Source organism: Erigeron canadensis, chromosome 1, assembly GCF_010389155.1.
Source record: "Erigeron canadensis isolate Cc75 chromosome 1, C_canadensis_v1, whole genome shotgun sequence".
NCBI lineage: Eukaryota > Viridiplantae > Streptophyta > Magnoliopsida > Asterales > Asteraceae > Erigeron > Erigeron canadensis.
Window position 1 is genome coordinate 44,627,401 of NC_057761.1, and position 16,392 is coordinate 44,643,792.

The 16,392-nt window shown below is 34.3% G+C and overlaps 1 protein-coding gene and 1 long non-coding RNA gene across 2 annotated transcripts; both read left to right on the top strand.

The window, feature by feature from the left end:
• Window positions 1-2,490: 2,490 nt before the first annotated feature.
• Window positions 2,491-10,367, top strand: LOC122598400 (lysine-specific demethylase JMJ25-like). Its single transcript, XM_043771002.1, has 12 exons — window positions 2,491-3,074; window positions 3,755-3,851; window positions 3,948-4,089; window positions 4,799-4,862; window positions 4,953-5,682; window positions 6,303-6,632; window positions 7,150-7,746; window positions 8,473-8,545; window positions 8,625-8,710; window positions 9,425-9,544; window positions 9,833-9,900; window positions 10,174-10,367. The coding sequence occupies exons 1-12, from the start codon at window positions 2,635-2,637 to the stop codon at window positions 10,229-10,231; spliced, it is 2,805 nt and encodes a 934-aa protein (XP_043626937.1). The 5' UTR covers window positions 2,491-2,634; the 3' UTR covers window positions 10,232-10,367.
• A 2,252-nt stretch (window positions 10,368-12,619) lies between these two features.
• Window positions 12,620-14,557, top strand: LOC122598423. Its single transcript, XR_006323616.1, has 3 exons — window positions 12,620-12,714; window positions 13,240-13,431; window positions 14,202-14,557. It is a non-coding gene; the product is annotated as an uncharacterized LOC122598423 (long non-coding RNA).
• Window positions 14,558-16,392: the final 1,835 nt, after the last annotated feature.

The following is a 16,392-nucleotide window of genomic DNA, read 5'->3' on the forward strand; positions in this document are numbered from 1 at the left end:
TTCCACTTTGCTTCGTATTTCACAACCTTTGATGCTGCAATACTCGTGAACTCCTTACCGGTTCTTGTTTTGTAGTCCTTCAACGCTTCGGTCATCACATTTATATCATCACATCCACTATTCCTTACATCGTCCTAACATTAACAAATTAAAGTATATAAATATATTACTAACATAAATAATAAACGTAACAAAATAATTTGTTGAAAATAAAGTATATAAACATAAATAAAGTATATTACTAACAAAATAAAGTATATAAACTTAAATAAATGTTACAAAATATATTACTAACAAACTAAATAAACGTAAGAAAATAATTAAATTTAAATAAAGTATATAAATACCGCCGCGATGAAGCATCCGTTGAACATTGTTATTGCCGTATTCATGTTGTTCCACTTGGTGTTGACGCTATCCTTAGATCGACTAGTACCACCCAATTCCTTCGAGAAATGCTCCAAAATTCTTTCCCAAAACCTATCCCGTCCTTGTTCATTACCGACTTGTCAACATGTGGAAATATGAATCCATGCTTGTGCCAACGCCACCTCTTCTTCTTGCATCCATTTAGCTTTTTCAGCCCGCCTTGGAAACTTCTTTTTTGGTAAAACTTCTTCGACTAATAAATATATATAAGGTATATTAATAATTACGTAGTAAACATATATATTAGCAATTACGTAGTAAACATATATATTAGTAATTACGTAGTAAACACACACACACACACACACACACACACACATATATATACCTTCTTGTGTCTCGGGAATGGCCTCAACTTCATTGTCGGTGGGGAGGGGACTCGGATCAAACGGATTGAAGGACTCCATATCAATCTTGGCCGTTTGTACCCACTCGTAATATTGGCCGTGGGTAGGGGGGAGGAGGATTCATTGCGCGAGACGGAGGAGGATTCATTGCGCGGGGGGGAGGGGGTGGGAGATTGCATTGCGCGAGGGGGAGGAGGATTATACGCCGTGTGAGAGTGTGCGGCGTAATGATATTGAGATTGAGAAGTCGGTGGTGGGTCAGGAATATAGTATTGTGAGGGGTCGATTTGTTTGAGAAAAGGAAGATGTATATATAGATAAAAGGAAGGGTTTTTTTTTTTTTTTGTTTTGTAGCTGCAACGTTCAAATAATTCAAAAAATTAATTCAAACGGGGGTTGAATTTTTTTTTTTTAATTTTTTAGTCTGCAACGGCCTTCGAAAATTTTTTTGAAACAGTGATTTGGGGAGGGTGTTTTGTCAAACAAGTTTTCGAAAAAAAAAATTTATACAACAAGGTAAACCGGCTTTTGAAAAGCCGGGTTCAAAAAAGTAGCCTCGAAACCGGCTTTTGAAAAGCCGTGTTCAAAAAAGTACACCCGAAACCGGCTTTTCAAAAGCCGGGTTCAGAACATTGTCAGGTGAACAGGAAAAGGGGCTGACGTGATGTGACTAGACTTCGAACAAGGCTTTTCAAAAGCCGGGTTTGAATAAAGACAAAAAAAGATGCATGCATTTTTGACCCATCGAGCTACTATAGTATTATATATACACATACATGATTCACATAGCAAAGCACGCAAATATAATTTTCATAAGCATGAAATATTACTGTAGGAGGTAATGATGGGTCAGATGACGAAGAAAAAACCATAAGTTTCCCTTTAAAAAATAACTTATACTGATATACTTTTATAAGTAAGTTATATTATATATATTTTTACGAAGAAGCATAAGCCGAATTATATATATATATATACAGTTTCGAAACCGGTTTTTGAAAAGCCGGTTTCGAAGTTTGAGCCTTCGACCACTGTAGCTCGTCATCGTTTTGTACTTTTCACCTGACAATATTCTGAACTCGGCTTTTGAAAAGCCGGTTTCGGGTGTACTTTTTCGAACCCGGCTTTTCAAAAGCCGGTTTCGAGGCTACTTTTTTGAACCCAGCTTTTCAAAAGCCGGTTTCGAGGCTACTTTTTTGAACCCGGCTTTTCAAAAGCCGGTTTACCTTGTTTCATAATTTTTTTTTTTTGAAAACTTGTTTGACAAAACACCCTCCCCAAATCACTGTTTCAAAAAAATTTTCAACGGTCTCCCACGCATGGCCCCACCTCCCCAAAGTTCAATTTCCCTTCAACCTTCGCATGATTTTTTTCCCGTTGAACTTCAAACCGTTGCCAACCTGTGTTGATGACGGCAGTGTTCATTCACCGGGCTAAGCATCCCGCCTGCAACCCACGTGCCACTCCTCTCCCCCTATGGGATCATCCATATTTTTGTGACGTATACAGGAATAGTACAATTTTGATGTGATACAAGTAGTGTATGTTTGTGTATATCTACCTTTCTAATTTGGGGGTCCAATATGAATAAAAAGCTAATCTTTATAAAAAAAAAAAAGGGGCATTTATTTATTTATATATTTTTATTTTTATTTTTAATTTCTGTATATCTGATATGTGATTTGCCCACGGTTTTCAAAACCCTAATATATTCCGCCCCAAATAAACACCCATTGTTTTCTTTTCCTTCTTCCTTTGTATACATAGAACACCCCCTTTTTATATATACACATATATATACATTTTCTGTGTCTATATATCTGTATCTATAGAAAAGTTTGAAACTTTATGTGTATTTATGGAGGAAGAGAAGATAACCAACGGCAATCATACTGTTACCCCAAAAGATGTTGAAATTGATTCCAAGATTATTAGGGCTTGCTCTACTTCAAACCAAAAAGATGATAACTTTATGCCTACTGAATCTCAACAAACAGATGGGAAGAAGAAGAGGAAGAAAAAAACCAACATTATTACGGAGGGGAAAGATGGGGAGGGTACATCTTTTGATAATAAGAGACCTGTTAGAAATTCCAGTAGGAATAATAGTCTTATTTATAATAATATCCTAAATGATGAATATAACCCAGAGAGGATTGGTAGAAATGGCAAGATAAGAAAATCTCAGTATAATAAAGATACTAATTGCCATCAATGTAAAAGGAATGACAAGGGGCGAGTTGTTCTGTGCCAGGAATGTGGAACAAAGCGTTACTGCGTGCCTTGCATGACAACGTGGTATGAATGAATCATTAAAAGTGGCAACTTTATTTTTATTAGTTTTAGCAATTGTATAAATGCTTCATCTGCAAACTTTAGTTTAATGTAATTGTTAAATTTGATTAGTCTGTTAACTAGATATGTCAAATTTTCACATTTTATACAAAATTTGACTGGTTTGAGTTACTAACACACACTGTCAGCGTTATTTGGTCGATTTTGTATGCTGTTAATAATCTGATTTAAACATGTTGAAAGTTGCACAATGCGTATTCATATGCATACAATTTCGTTGGTTCTTTTAAGCTCATCATTTATAAGGATAGCCTATCTCTTTGGTCCATTACTTCACTAGGTTTTATATTTGGTTCTGGTATACGCTATCTTGCATATTGTCCAAAAACTTAAACACTTCATATGGAAGGGAGCTATGCATGAATTTTATTGACCAATTTGCATAAAAATGCCACAGCCGATGTTTTAATTAATAAGGTAGAAGAATAGTCTTATATACATAGTCACACATGTATTACTTTCCATTTAGATGCAGTGTCATTTTCTCATTACATTATATGTGCTCGGAACTATCTATATGGCCTTCAGATTATATTGCCCTCTGACGGCTTGTTTACCAATCTTTTGGAATTTAGTGTGCTTTAAGAGCATCTCCATCTTATTCTCTGTTTAATGTTTTGTAGGTACCCTAACATGACGGAGGAGATGTTTACTGAATGTTGTCCCGTGTGCCTTGATAACTGCAACTGTAAAAGTTGTTTGCGTGATGTGCGCCCTAATGTTCGTTCCTGCAGCTAATCTTTTGCTATGTAACACTTTACTGTCTTATGATTACCCGTAAGCGAATTGCAATTCTGAATTTGCTGGTGGTTTTAGGTCAAACAGAAGATTGATTTTCAACCGAGTGTTGATCAGAAAGTTCAGTATTCTATTTATATACTGCATGTCCTCCTACCATTCCTGGAGCGTCTCAACAAGGAGCATATACAGGAGAAACTGATAGAGTCTAAAATTCAAGGTATCTGTCAGTGGTCATTTTACTAAGAAGGAAAATGATTAATCCTCCTAAAATTTGAGCCTAATAATCCTTATAATACCATAAAATTTGACATGTGTAATCCATTTATTATTTTTCTCCATCGCCTCCCTTGATTTTTTCCCCGTGGCTTGATGTTATATTTAGGTGGATTATCATGTTGATCAATTAGGAAGATCTATCATTACTCTTAAGTTTATGAGTTCATCATTGTGACTTCAAATCTGCAAAGACCAAAGAGAGTTATGTCATCTGCTTAACTTTTTAAACTGAACACTTGATGTCCATGATTTCAATATAATATCTCTATTACTTTAATACTTTATCTTTGACCTTCTACTCCATTTGAGAAGTTTGTAGTGTACCTTGTTTTCATGAATAGTTTTTGTTGCTTGGAACTCATGTTAACATTGCAGTAGTTACATGGCTACTTAAGAATCATATGACTGTCATATTTTTCTCTTGATTGGCATAAGTGCACAAAAATTCCTTTGAAGGAGTATTCATAATAATTTATATGCAACTATAATTTTCATTCTCTACAAACTTCAAAGTAGTGGAAAAAGTTATCTCTTACTCTTATTTTCTCACACTTATATTCGCTTGGTCTAATGATAATAGTGAATTACATGAATACTTAGCAATCACCCTTACTGTATGTAGGTTTCTCTAAATTTATATTCTTGGGCAGGATGTACTTTATCAGAGCTACGATTGGAGGAGGTACGGTGTTCTCTGGAAGAGCGCATGTACTGGTATGCCCATTGAATTATTCTACAAATATTTGACCCTTCCCTTTTATTATGATTTTTTATTTATTTAAGTTTATCACATGATGTATGCAGTGACTGCTGTAAAACGTCAATTTTTCACTTGCATAGAAGCTGCCCTTTGTGTCATTACGATCTTTGCCTTCAATGTTGCCGGGAATTGCGTGATGGCAACCCTCAGGGAAACAAGGATGAGGTTCCTATTGAATTTAATGATCCGGGTAACAAATATTTGCATGGGGGGGAGGACAATAGCAAACAAGATGTTACAACAGTTTTAACACCAACACAAATGAAAAGTCATGACTGGAAGTCGGGGGAAGATGGTAGAATTCCTTGTCCTCCAGAAAGTATGGGTGGCTGTGGCCGTGGAATTTTAGAGTTGATGCAGATAGAAAAGGTTGATCATGTATCATCGTTGTTGGAGAATGTACAAGATCTGCTAAAGAAGCACAAATTGGAGGAGGATATGCGAGAGATGCCTGAGGAAAGGTGCACCTGTTCACAGTTTTTGAATGAAAGTGATGCTGATGATAATCAGTTATGTAAAGCCGCTTCTCGTGAAAATTCTAATGATAATTATTTGTACTGTCCACGTGCTGTGGATATTCAATCTGGAGATTTAAAGCATTTCCAGTGGCATTGGTCAAAAGGTCAGCCTGTTATAGTCAGTAATGTTCTAGAAACAACTCTTGGGTTGAGTTGGGAGCCCATGGTTATGTGGCGTGCTTTTCGCCAGATCTCAGTTCTCAAGAAAAATTCGATCTTGGGTGTGTCTGCACTTAACTGTTTAAATTGGTGCGAGGTTCGTAAAGCATGTTTCTTTCCTTTAATTTCTCAACTGTTTAAGTATATTTTTCCAATCTGAACATTGAAGTCTATCGACTTGTTAAAAATATACAAAGATGTAAAGGCTGGTTGCATGCTTATGTAGTACACATGTAGGTGCCTAAGTGATTATTCTTGTTGTCATGGATGCCATTAAGGGATTAAGGCAATCTTTGATGACATGAGAAGGGTGGACCATGATGATGATGATGACAATATTAGTAACATCAATAAAAATTACCTCTATCTGATTTGGTTTTTACCATTTTTAGAATATACACATCTTGTATCTTTGTTAAACGGCTTCTTTAATCACAGTTCGCTTGGTAGAATTTTTTGTGCAAAAAGTGGTAGTAGGGTGCTCTGTTATTGTTGTTATATAATTGCGATCTTTAACCGTTAAAGGTTCATATACGCTTAAGTATCTTTTGTTTTTTTTTTTGTGATTCTGATTGTCTGTATTTTTTCTTTTATTTTACTTATCACACATTTTTAAAAGTTCTCCAGTTAATTTGTCACATCCTTTTACTAAAATATGTGTTTTTTGGTCAATACTCTTTTGGGATTTATAACATTTAACTTCTACATGGCATTCAGGTTGACATTAATGTTCATCAGTTTTTTATGTCTTACATGGAGGGTCGATATGATGAAAAAGGGTGGCCCCAGCTTCTAAAGTTGAAAGATTGGCCCCCGTCAACTTTATTTGAAGAACGTCTGCCACGTCATGGTGTTGAGTTTATCACCTGCTTACCTTTTAAAGAATATACACATCCTCGTGATGGCTACCTTAATCTCGCTGTTAAGCTTCCCACCAAGTCTTTGAAGCCAGACATGGGTCCTAAAACATATATTGCTTACGGTGTTGCTCAAGAATTGGGGCGTGGAGACTCTGTGACCAAACTCCATTGTGACATGTCTGATGCGGTATGGTTTTTTGTATTCTTATGTTAGTTATTCTGATAGTTTCTTTCCCACGATGGTATTACGGAGAAACAAGATTCTAGATATCAGATTTTATCCACCATCATATTAGAATTTAAATTGCCATTTAGGCAACCCTCAGAAAATAAGTTATTTGCCCTTTCTCTTGGTCAGAGTTTAGTGTTTCAGACCATTGGAAAAAATTGGTTTACGGATAAATTCACCATGGAAAAAGGAACTGCAAATTGGGAACGTAACGTGAAATGAACTAAATGATTCGATTGTATGTATGCTATATTGCTATTCTAGTTTCTTTTTTTGTAATCCTTGTTCTTAAGGTATTTACAGTATTAAATCTTTCAATTTTATTGTAAAATTGACAGAAATCTGAATATAACCTTTTAGCATGTAAAAATAGTATCCTTTTTCTAGGATGCTGAACTTAGTTCATGACGATTTTTATTGTGAGTAAATATTTAAAGTATATATGCTTAATAATATATTTTCTTGTGAAATGAAGGTTAATGTGTTGACTCATACTGCAACTGTGCCGCATAACTCAGAAATGCTTAAAACAATAGAAGAGTTGAAACAGAGACACAAGGTTCAGGATCAAAAGGAACTTTTTGGACTTGATATTGATATCACAGAAGATGTTGATGACAAGCAACTTTGCTCAAGGAAGGAAGGCATCCCTGGTAACAGTCAAGAGGAATATGATGTTGAAAGAAATTCGCATGACATCGATGTTGAAGGAAATATTGACAACAATCAAGATGTTGACGAGAAAAGACGGAGTTCTTGTAAACGAGTTCCAACTCAGAGTCTGAATACCACCAGTAAGAAAAGAAAGTGTGAGAAACCTGAGAATTCTTCTGATACTGACAAATGTGATCGCTCACATTGTGAAGAGGTTTGCCAGAATGAGCAAAAAGAAGTTATCAACGATACTGATGAACATGATGGTAACATAGGTACTTCTGTGGATAAATTTGATCTGGAGGAGGGCGGTGCTTTGTGGGACATCTTTCGGAGGGAAGATACTCCAATACTAGAGGAATATCTCAAAAAACACTTCAGAGAGTTTAGACACACCTACTGTCGTCCACTGCAGCAGGTACGCCTTGCTGGTTTAAGTTATCTTTTTGGACGTTAAGCTTCTGCTGACTTAGCTTTCACCATTGTATTTTCTTTTTTCCAAGTTGATATTCTTTGAAGCGTGCTTTATTATTATTTTATTATTATTATTTATTATAGTTATTATTATTATTATTATTATTATTATTGTTGTTGTTGTTGTTGTTGTTGTTGTTGTTGTTGTTGTTGTTGTTTTTATTGCATAGCTACTGCTTTTAGTGAAGAAGGTTATGATATGATGTATCTCATAGTTTAGACAGTAAACAAAAGATATGTGCTGAAGGAGAAAGATTTAATCTTAGTGTACAATTATTTTTAGTGTAATGCTCTAGCAATCTAAGTTGGGCGTTACACAATATGGAAAACCGTCTTATCTTTTCAGGACAAGAAACATGTACTTTTCCCAATTATTGCTATTATGACATCACGCTTCAAACACTATATTCTTCATACTTGAAGCGATAGTTATTAAAAAATCGGCTACTTGCAAAACTGAGTTCAAGTTAATCTTCCATGCTTATATCATATTATATATGGAAACTGGATTTTCCGAACTGACTAGTGAAGGAAACCCGAAAAACATAGAATTTACTTTAAGGGTGATTTATAATCCTTCACGAGAAATTTTTGTATTTTAAGCATTGCAATACACTAAATGTTGGTTTTGTAGATCCCTCAATGTTTTGTTTTTTGTTTTTTTATTCAGGTTATCCATCCGATTCATGACCAAACATTTTACCTAACCTTGGAGCATAAAAGGAGGTTGAAAGAAGAGTTTGGTTAGTATTATTTCAAGATGTATATGAGATTCTATAGATTTGATGTTCTGATTCTGCTCATTTTTATGGATCTCATTAGGAATTGAACCTTGGACTTTTGTTCAAAAGCTTGGAGATGCTGTTTTTATACCTGCTGGTTGCCCCCATCAAGTTAGAAATTTGAAGGTATGTGACTTCTAGTTTTCATACCCCTTATTAATTACGTTTGAAGTTATTTAGGATCAATGCTTCATGTTTTTGGGGATAATTTGCATTTCTTTAAGCTACCTACTTGCTAATTGATGCCATGTTAACTATTGTCTTTAATTTCACTTGGATGGTTTTGAGTTATTTAGTTCTGGCTTGATTAGTTTCTAGTTGGTCATAGGGTTAACTTCCTATAACCAATAAGTTTGTGCTCATTTAGTTATGGGCATATGTTAGCTTGCATCATAAGGTTTGCCAATCTATCCTGTTGGTTTCTAGCACAGCCTCTAGTACTCAAGCCTTGTTAAGCGTGAGCTTGGTTCAGACCTCTTGCTGCTATTATCCAATGTTGCCACCAGACTGCGCTATTGCTATTATAAGGCTTTAGTTCATTCTGAACTTTTTTTTTCGCTCTAGTCTTTAAAAGAACTCTAAACCTAACTTGTAATCATATGAAAGTCTGTGTGTGATGGTGTTTTCCTTTTTTGGCATTTATATAATATATACTTGTGCACTGTTATTATTTAGCAAAGGGTAGAACTTGCGCTTATTTTTAGTCATTTAATGATTTTTTGAGATTATCATAAGTCGATTTTATTTACAAAAACTTGGTATCAATTGAGGATTGTTGTGTTGGTTGCTATAGTTTGACTGAACTGACATATATCTTCTGCTGACTTTGTATTGCTGCAGTCATGCATAAAAGTCGCATTGGACTTTGTTTCTCCTGAAAATGTTGGTGAATGCATCCAGTTAACAGATGATTTCCGTGTTTTGCCCCAAAATCATAGGGCAAAAGAAGATAAGTTGGAGGTAAACAATCTTCAATACATAGTGAAAGATTAGTATAGTAGATTCATCTAACAACAATATATTTTAAATTCCACCATTACTTATAAAGTAATATTCGTAAATACAAGAAACATCAAATCCGTATGGCATATATAATTTGGTCAAACTGGAAACTACATTTGCACCAACCTTTTCTGGTCCAGTTTCTTGCTTTTTATATAAACAATGCATGAGGCAATCTGCATCACAGTAACGAGTTTAATTAATTTTTAGTATTGCGATTAGTTTATGCTGCCTGCTATATTACAGGTGAAGAAAATAGCATATTATGCGGTAAAGGATGCTGTACTTGACTTGGAAAATCCGCATCGAACCAAGTAAGTTCAGAGCATTTCATATGTGTTTTATAAGACCTGTTTTATGTTTTCTCACTGCTGTTATCATCATGGAAATGGGACATTAAATGAACCTATATTTAGATGTGTTCTGTAATTTGGCATCAAATTAACTACTACATGTGTGTGTGTATACGGTAAACCTGTATAAGGCAATTCACAAAATAGCAACATTTACACCCAAAACAAAATTTGGTTTCTCTACATGGATACGCTCGACGACTGATGGTTGGTTTTGTTAATATCCGATTTCAGAGAAGATACTAAGGGTAAACAGAAGAAGAAGCCTGGGAGAAAGAAGAAGAGTGATTAATCTGTGCCATTGGGGTAGGGATTGTAACGAACATGGCTGTTTCTTAGAGATGTTTTTTTACTGTATGATTTGATTATTTTTCATAGAAAAGTAACCGTGTATTCTTTCAAATTGTATCATACGATTTGATTTTATATTTTCTGAGCATGCTTTGGTGAGGTGTTATTTTTAATGTCCGTTAAGAGTTCCAAAGACATGTATCAAAAACATAATTTTTGAAGTTAGGGATAAAACCTAAAGTGTTAGGCAAACCCGAATGACCAAGTGTAATTAACTCCTTTTGTTTTTAACTTTCAGTCACTTTACATTTTACATTCATATAGTATTTCATTCAATTCAATGTTTTAAAAAAACCGGTTTTTTCGTCGTGGCCGTGGTTTTTACTGGATTGGGTAGTCCCACGAAGACTACTTTTCTTTCGTTGTGACCCACAATTAACAATCTTTCAAATTCATAATGGAACGGTAAGGGAATTGGTATACAATCCCCCCTTTCATACTAAAGGAGAAAAGTCGAGTGACATCAGAAGTTTGACGTGTCAACCAAAGACCTCTTCCACATAGGATTTATGATGTCAAGTTGTAGGTAGTTTGTGGTGTTTTTAGTTTGTGTGGGGGCGTATTTTTGGGAGGGAGAATAAGGCAGGGGTGTGATGATTTTGGTGTCTTTTTGAAGTCTAAGAGTGTGTGTTAGAAGGTGTAAAAATGGACGGGTTTTTTAAATTTTGAAAGTGGAATGAAATTGAGTGGAGGGAGACTGGAGTGAGAAAGTTTAAAAGAAAATATAGTTGTCAGATTTTTTATTTCAGTTTATACAAGGACTTTTCTCTCTCTCTCTCAAAAATAACACACATTTCATATGTATATATAACACACATTTCGTATGTATATAATGTTCTTACCTTCGATCTTGATCTTGTTTCTGGTAGAAAGAAAACAAGATTTTACTTTTGGGTTTATAAAGTTATGTGGGTTTTTATTGATTTTGACTTGTCTTGAGTTTTTTTGTTAATGTTATTTTGATAAGAAGCATTAAAGTAACAAAACATGGTTGTTGTGGAGTTAGAAGCTATGGAAAGACTATTAAAGTGAATGCTGGAAAAGAACGTTTATGCAGGTGTAGTCCCATCTCTTTCGGGTTTTTTTTCATAATTTTTTTATGCAGGATATGTGATAGTTGTCCATAAACTGATGGGAGGAAAGATGAGTAGAGGGAAAAAGGAGAGAGAAAGACTAAAAAAGTTTTATAATCATCAGATCTAGAGTTTTTCATAATTCTCTCTCTAAAATCCAATCTACAAATTTCCATTTATATGAGATTAAACTATCATGGATTAATGGATATGATGATGATGATTTCGGTGTTTATTGCTGATGGCTTCTGGAGATGAACAAAAAAATTTAGGTCGGACAAGGAAATATATATCATCATCTTGATGTTCTTCATCCATTGAAAAGCCTATTATCAAGGTATATGTATATATATTATTTACATATACAACTGTAGAAATAGATACAGATAAAGTGCTTGTATGACAATTACATTTTGATCAGTCTCTATAGTTTTCTTATCTTTCGAATTGTATGTATAGATGGGGATTTTATGTGGATCTTTTACATGTATAAGATGGAAGGTTGAATGGTATGTTTGTTTGGATTGAAGAAAGACAACAACACCAAAAAGGAATTTAATGGTAACTCTTTTTTTTTTAGATGTTAATTATTGTACAATAGATGTTTGATAAAATGTTTGAAAGAAAATTCCAATATACTTATGATTTATTCATGTATGTAGCACTACTGTAAAGGCTATTTATCTGTTTTTAAATAATATATTTATTTATTTTTAAAAGTCCAACAACTGTAGCTGCTGAGGTTGCAGTTGGCAGTGGTGGTGTAAGATAAGGATGATTTGCCATTCTTTTAGTGGGTTGCAGGTGCTAGGTCACATGCTATTTTGTTTCTTTTTACTGCAGGTGAATGAAAGAAACGTGCCAAGAGTTTCTTTGACATAGAGGTATCACTAGATTACTTGAATGAAAGTTAAATGGTTGCTGATGGTTTTTGTTGATTATGATTACCTCGATTATTACTTTTGGAGGTGTCAAAATGGACAGGTCCAGTGGGTTAGATATCGGGTCGAAACACTTTTGGTTGGGTTTAACTCGAACAAGTTGTATGTCAAATATAGGTAGTTATTGTATATATGTATCAATTTTCAAATATGAAAAGTTTGTGAAATGTGAACTTAAGTTGTTGGTAAACCTAAGTTAATGGCTTATGCCATTTAGATTCAAGCTCATATTGCCTTTGGCTTGTGAGCCGGGTCATCTAAGTTAAGCACCTATGGCTCTTGCAGGCTATTATTTGCGAGTCACTGTTGGTGGGATATAAGCTGGAGCTTGATATCGTATGCAAAGTCAGACGCCAAGGAGTTGATATTGTATGCAAGGTCAAACCCCAAATGAATATGATGGGTGTGTGGTAAGTAATTCCGGTTTGTACTTTTCATGAAGCCTGGAGATTGAAAAGGAACTATAAAAAAAGGATAAATTAGGTTGGTAAGTTTTTATGTTGGTCAATGCTGGCAGTATTTGGTTTGGGTAAAAAAATATGCAGATTTTAGGGTGGATACTTTATGTTTTTTTTTTTTGAATGGGTCTTGGATATTTCTTAGTAGATGGTGACATGGTGAGCTTGGTATTAGAAGGCAGTGTATATGTTTGGAGAATTATGATATGTGGAAGGTATGAATACTACGGCAGGTGGCATGGGTTGTATTGGTCATTGAAATGGTGTCAAAAAATGGTAACTCGCATAGTGACTAAATTTTTTCCATCAAAATCTTTATTGATTTTGCATATAAACTATTAACGAGTGGATTCCGCAGGGTTAATACTGTTGAGAAACTCCACAAGGCAAGTAGTAATGATTAACGAGCAATGTTTCATTTTTTAATCATGTTCCATTGTTAATGATAAGTGTTTTATGTGTTTGCTTTTTTGATAGATTGGACAAGGTACGTAGAGTAATGTGTACAAGGCTAAGGACACAATGAGAGGGAAAATTGTTGCAAAGACATGTATCCCAATCCGAAAACTAGCAGCTTCCATTGGGTATTTTGCTTAGCCTTGTGAATACTAGCAGCCCGAGAATGTGAATACTTAAGACATGAGAGGGAAAATTGTTGCATTGAAAAAGGTATTTTGTTTCATTTTAACTAGAGTGGTAGAAAGGATGGGTTGGGTAACTGTTCAAAATGACTCAAAAATTTTGGTTAAAATGCATAAGCTAATTTATTCGTTATTAGACAATAAGTCGTAGACTCGGACTTTAACTCGTAGGTGGACTGGTGCCTTGACTGTTAGGAGTGGCAGCTAACTTAATCATAGTGGTTGAAAGTTTTGTAGTAATGGCTCTTGCAGGCTGTTATTCTGCGAGCCACTGTTGGTGGGATACAAGGTGGAGCTTTCAGGTTTGGTGGTATTGCTGGTACAAGACTACAATCGATAATATTATACAAAGCAAACCGTAATAGGCCTGGAGCTGTTGGATTTGTGTCAAAATTTGTGGCTAAACATGTTTCATTTTAACTGGAGTGGTAGAAAGGATGAGTTGGGTAACTGTTCAAAATGACTAAAAAATTTTGGTTAAAATGCATAAGCTAATTTATTCGTTATTAGAGAATAAGTTGTAGACTCGGACTTTAACACGTAGATGGACTGGTGCCTTGACTGTTTATGACCCAAGTCGAGATAGATATAGATTTTATACATCAAAGTCGAGATAGATATAGATTTTATACATCAAAGTGGTGTTTCTTTATTAATGAAACTAATGGATCTGCTATATCTTCAAAACATGAGTGAATATGACATTATATTTAGCTGTCATTTTTGTAAATTAAATTGGAACTTTCGTATCATGACAATGCTCATGAGCTAACTTTTGTTATATGTGCAAAAATGTAGATGGAATTTTAACAACACGTGAAGGACCGGGTTGCTTATCGAAGAAAGACAGCACCAAGCGATGGATAGTTTCTATAAAAGGTCAATAATATGAGTTTCACCGGAACCTGGTCCATTGAAGGCAATAGCCAAATCTTAAATGAGAGCAGGGAAAGCAACCCAAGTTCTCAACAGGTGCTATTAGTTATTTATTGGTGCTATTAGTTATTTATTTCTTCCAAAGATGATAGCCAAAAGAATGTATTGTGAACAGCTCAAACTTAAGGAAGTTACTAGAGATAGATTAAAAATGCAAAGATAAGGTATGTGCATGAAATCGCCTATTTTAAGTTGCAGAGTCAAAACTCAAAAGCCGAAAGCTTGAACCTTTTTCATGTCATTTAGTATTTATTATCAGAACTACTGGGTGTTTGAATTTGCATTTTTCATTGTAGTATTTATTATCAAAACCATTGGTCTTTTTCGGGTATAGCCGGTGTACTACAACCAAGTAGATATTATGATTCAGACAATCTTTTTAACATATAATCATGCCATTTAGCCCACTGATGTGAAGATCGCTCTAAAGTAGACATGAGAAAGTATGTTTAGTTATCATGATGTGAGTTCGTTAGCTAAGTGTCTGCTAAATTGTAGATGTTTGTTAACACCTGCAGGACCAGATTGCAGGACATGAAAAGATATCAACAAGCAATGGATAATATTTTATAAGGTTAATAATACAGGTCGTATTATTATTGTTACACTTATAATATTTTTGAAGTACAAGGCCTCTTTTATTTAAATTTCATTTTGATAGTTGTTGGACTATATAACTGTATACATGGATGGTTTGTATAGTTGTAAGGAAACAGTTATAATATTAATATAAAAAATGTTATATATAATACAAATTTGATTATATATATATATATGTATATTATAACACACTTTAAAGGTTATCTAATGTTATTTCATTCCAAAATTTGTTTTACATTACCTATATATGTATATGTATCAAATATTAGGTCCCACTTTTGATTAACTTAATGAACTAATAATAAACTAATTAGAAACCGATTTATTAAAACTTACCCGCGTCTTCCGTGGGATAAAAATCTAGTGTCTTCTAAAACACCAAAAACTCAGGGTATTCAAGCTCATATGTAAAAGTAAAAATATTTTAGTGCGCTGAGAATGGAGAAAGGATAGTGGAGTTTGATTCGGTCAATCAAGTAAAAATGACTTACGAGTATAATAAGTTATAATTCAGAAATAACTGTATGTTTATGAAAAATAAATAACTGTATGTTTATGAAAAGTAAACAATTATTTTGATAGCTAAAATAATGAGATGCTCAATCAAAACATAATGAAAGTACTTCTTTTCGAAACAAATAAATATTTTAAATTTGTAATTTGTTATATTTGTGACAACTATGATCCATCTAGGTACCTATTACCCCTATGTAGGCTAGATTGACACGTGTTAAGCCAACTACTCACTTAGGACACCCATGACTGATTTTTGTCTTGGTTATCTTTTTAAATCCTGAAATACTTAATTGTCCTTAATAAAATATTTGTCTTAAACCATGACCATACTCATTACCGAATATTCGAAAATACCTTTTAGATCTTGGAATACCCAAACTATACTACACCCTTTTACACCAATAACCTACATTACTCGTGGCGCCACCACCACCACAATCTATTGCCTCCCGCACCATACCGTTGTCGCAAACATCATGACCATCGTATTGCATGTGCTTTCATATTGCATGTGCTTTCATCTAATTCAAAGATATATGTTTTGTGATACCATACAAACATTGATAAGTGAAAGGAAACTCTGATTAGTGGAAGAAAAGAAAGAAAAAATATGATAGAATAAAAGTTAAAAGGAAGATAATGAATTAAGAACCCAAGGAGTCATGGACACCTTACAACTTACGCATCGGATCGAATCCAATAGTTTTTCGGGCAACCAACCAAACCCGTTACGTCAAATTCCATTTTGATAAAAAAAAAACTTAAGTAATAAATTAGAAACTCAAATAGCACTTTAGGTAACAACCAAAACCGACACATAAAATTATATGCATAACAATTTAAAGTCGGGTTCTACAGTACTGGGGTCGGGTTCTACAATATAACCGGATACAGTCTCTTACATATATATTGAAAACAACATGTATAAACCAAAAAT

Excerpts from the sequence above, each read along its gene's own strand:
- LOC122598400 (XM_043771002.1), top strand. The coding sequence starts at position 2,635 with ATGGAGGAAGAGAAGATAACCAACGGCAATCATACTGTTACCCCAAAA. Across the intron at positions 8,546-8,624 it reads GAGGTTGAAAGAAGAGTTTG|GAATTGAACCTTGGACTTTT; the intron begins GTTAGTATTATT and ends GGATCTCATTAG. Across the intron at positions 9,545-9,832 it reads CAAAAGAAGATAAGTTGGAG|GTGAAGAAAATAGCATATTA; the intron begins GTAAACAATCTT and ends GCTATATTACAG.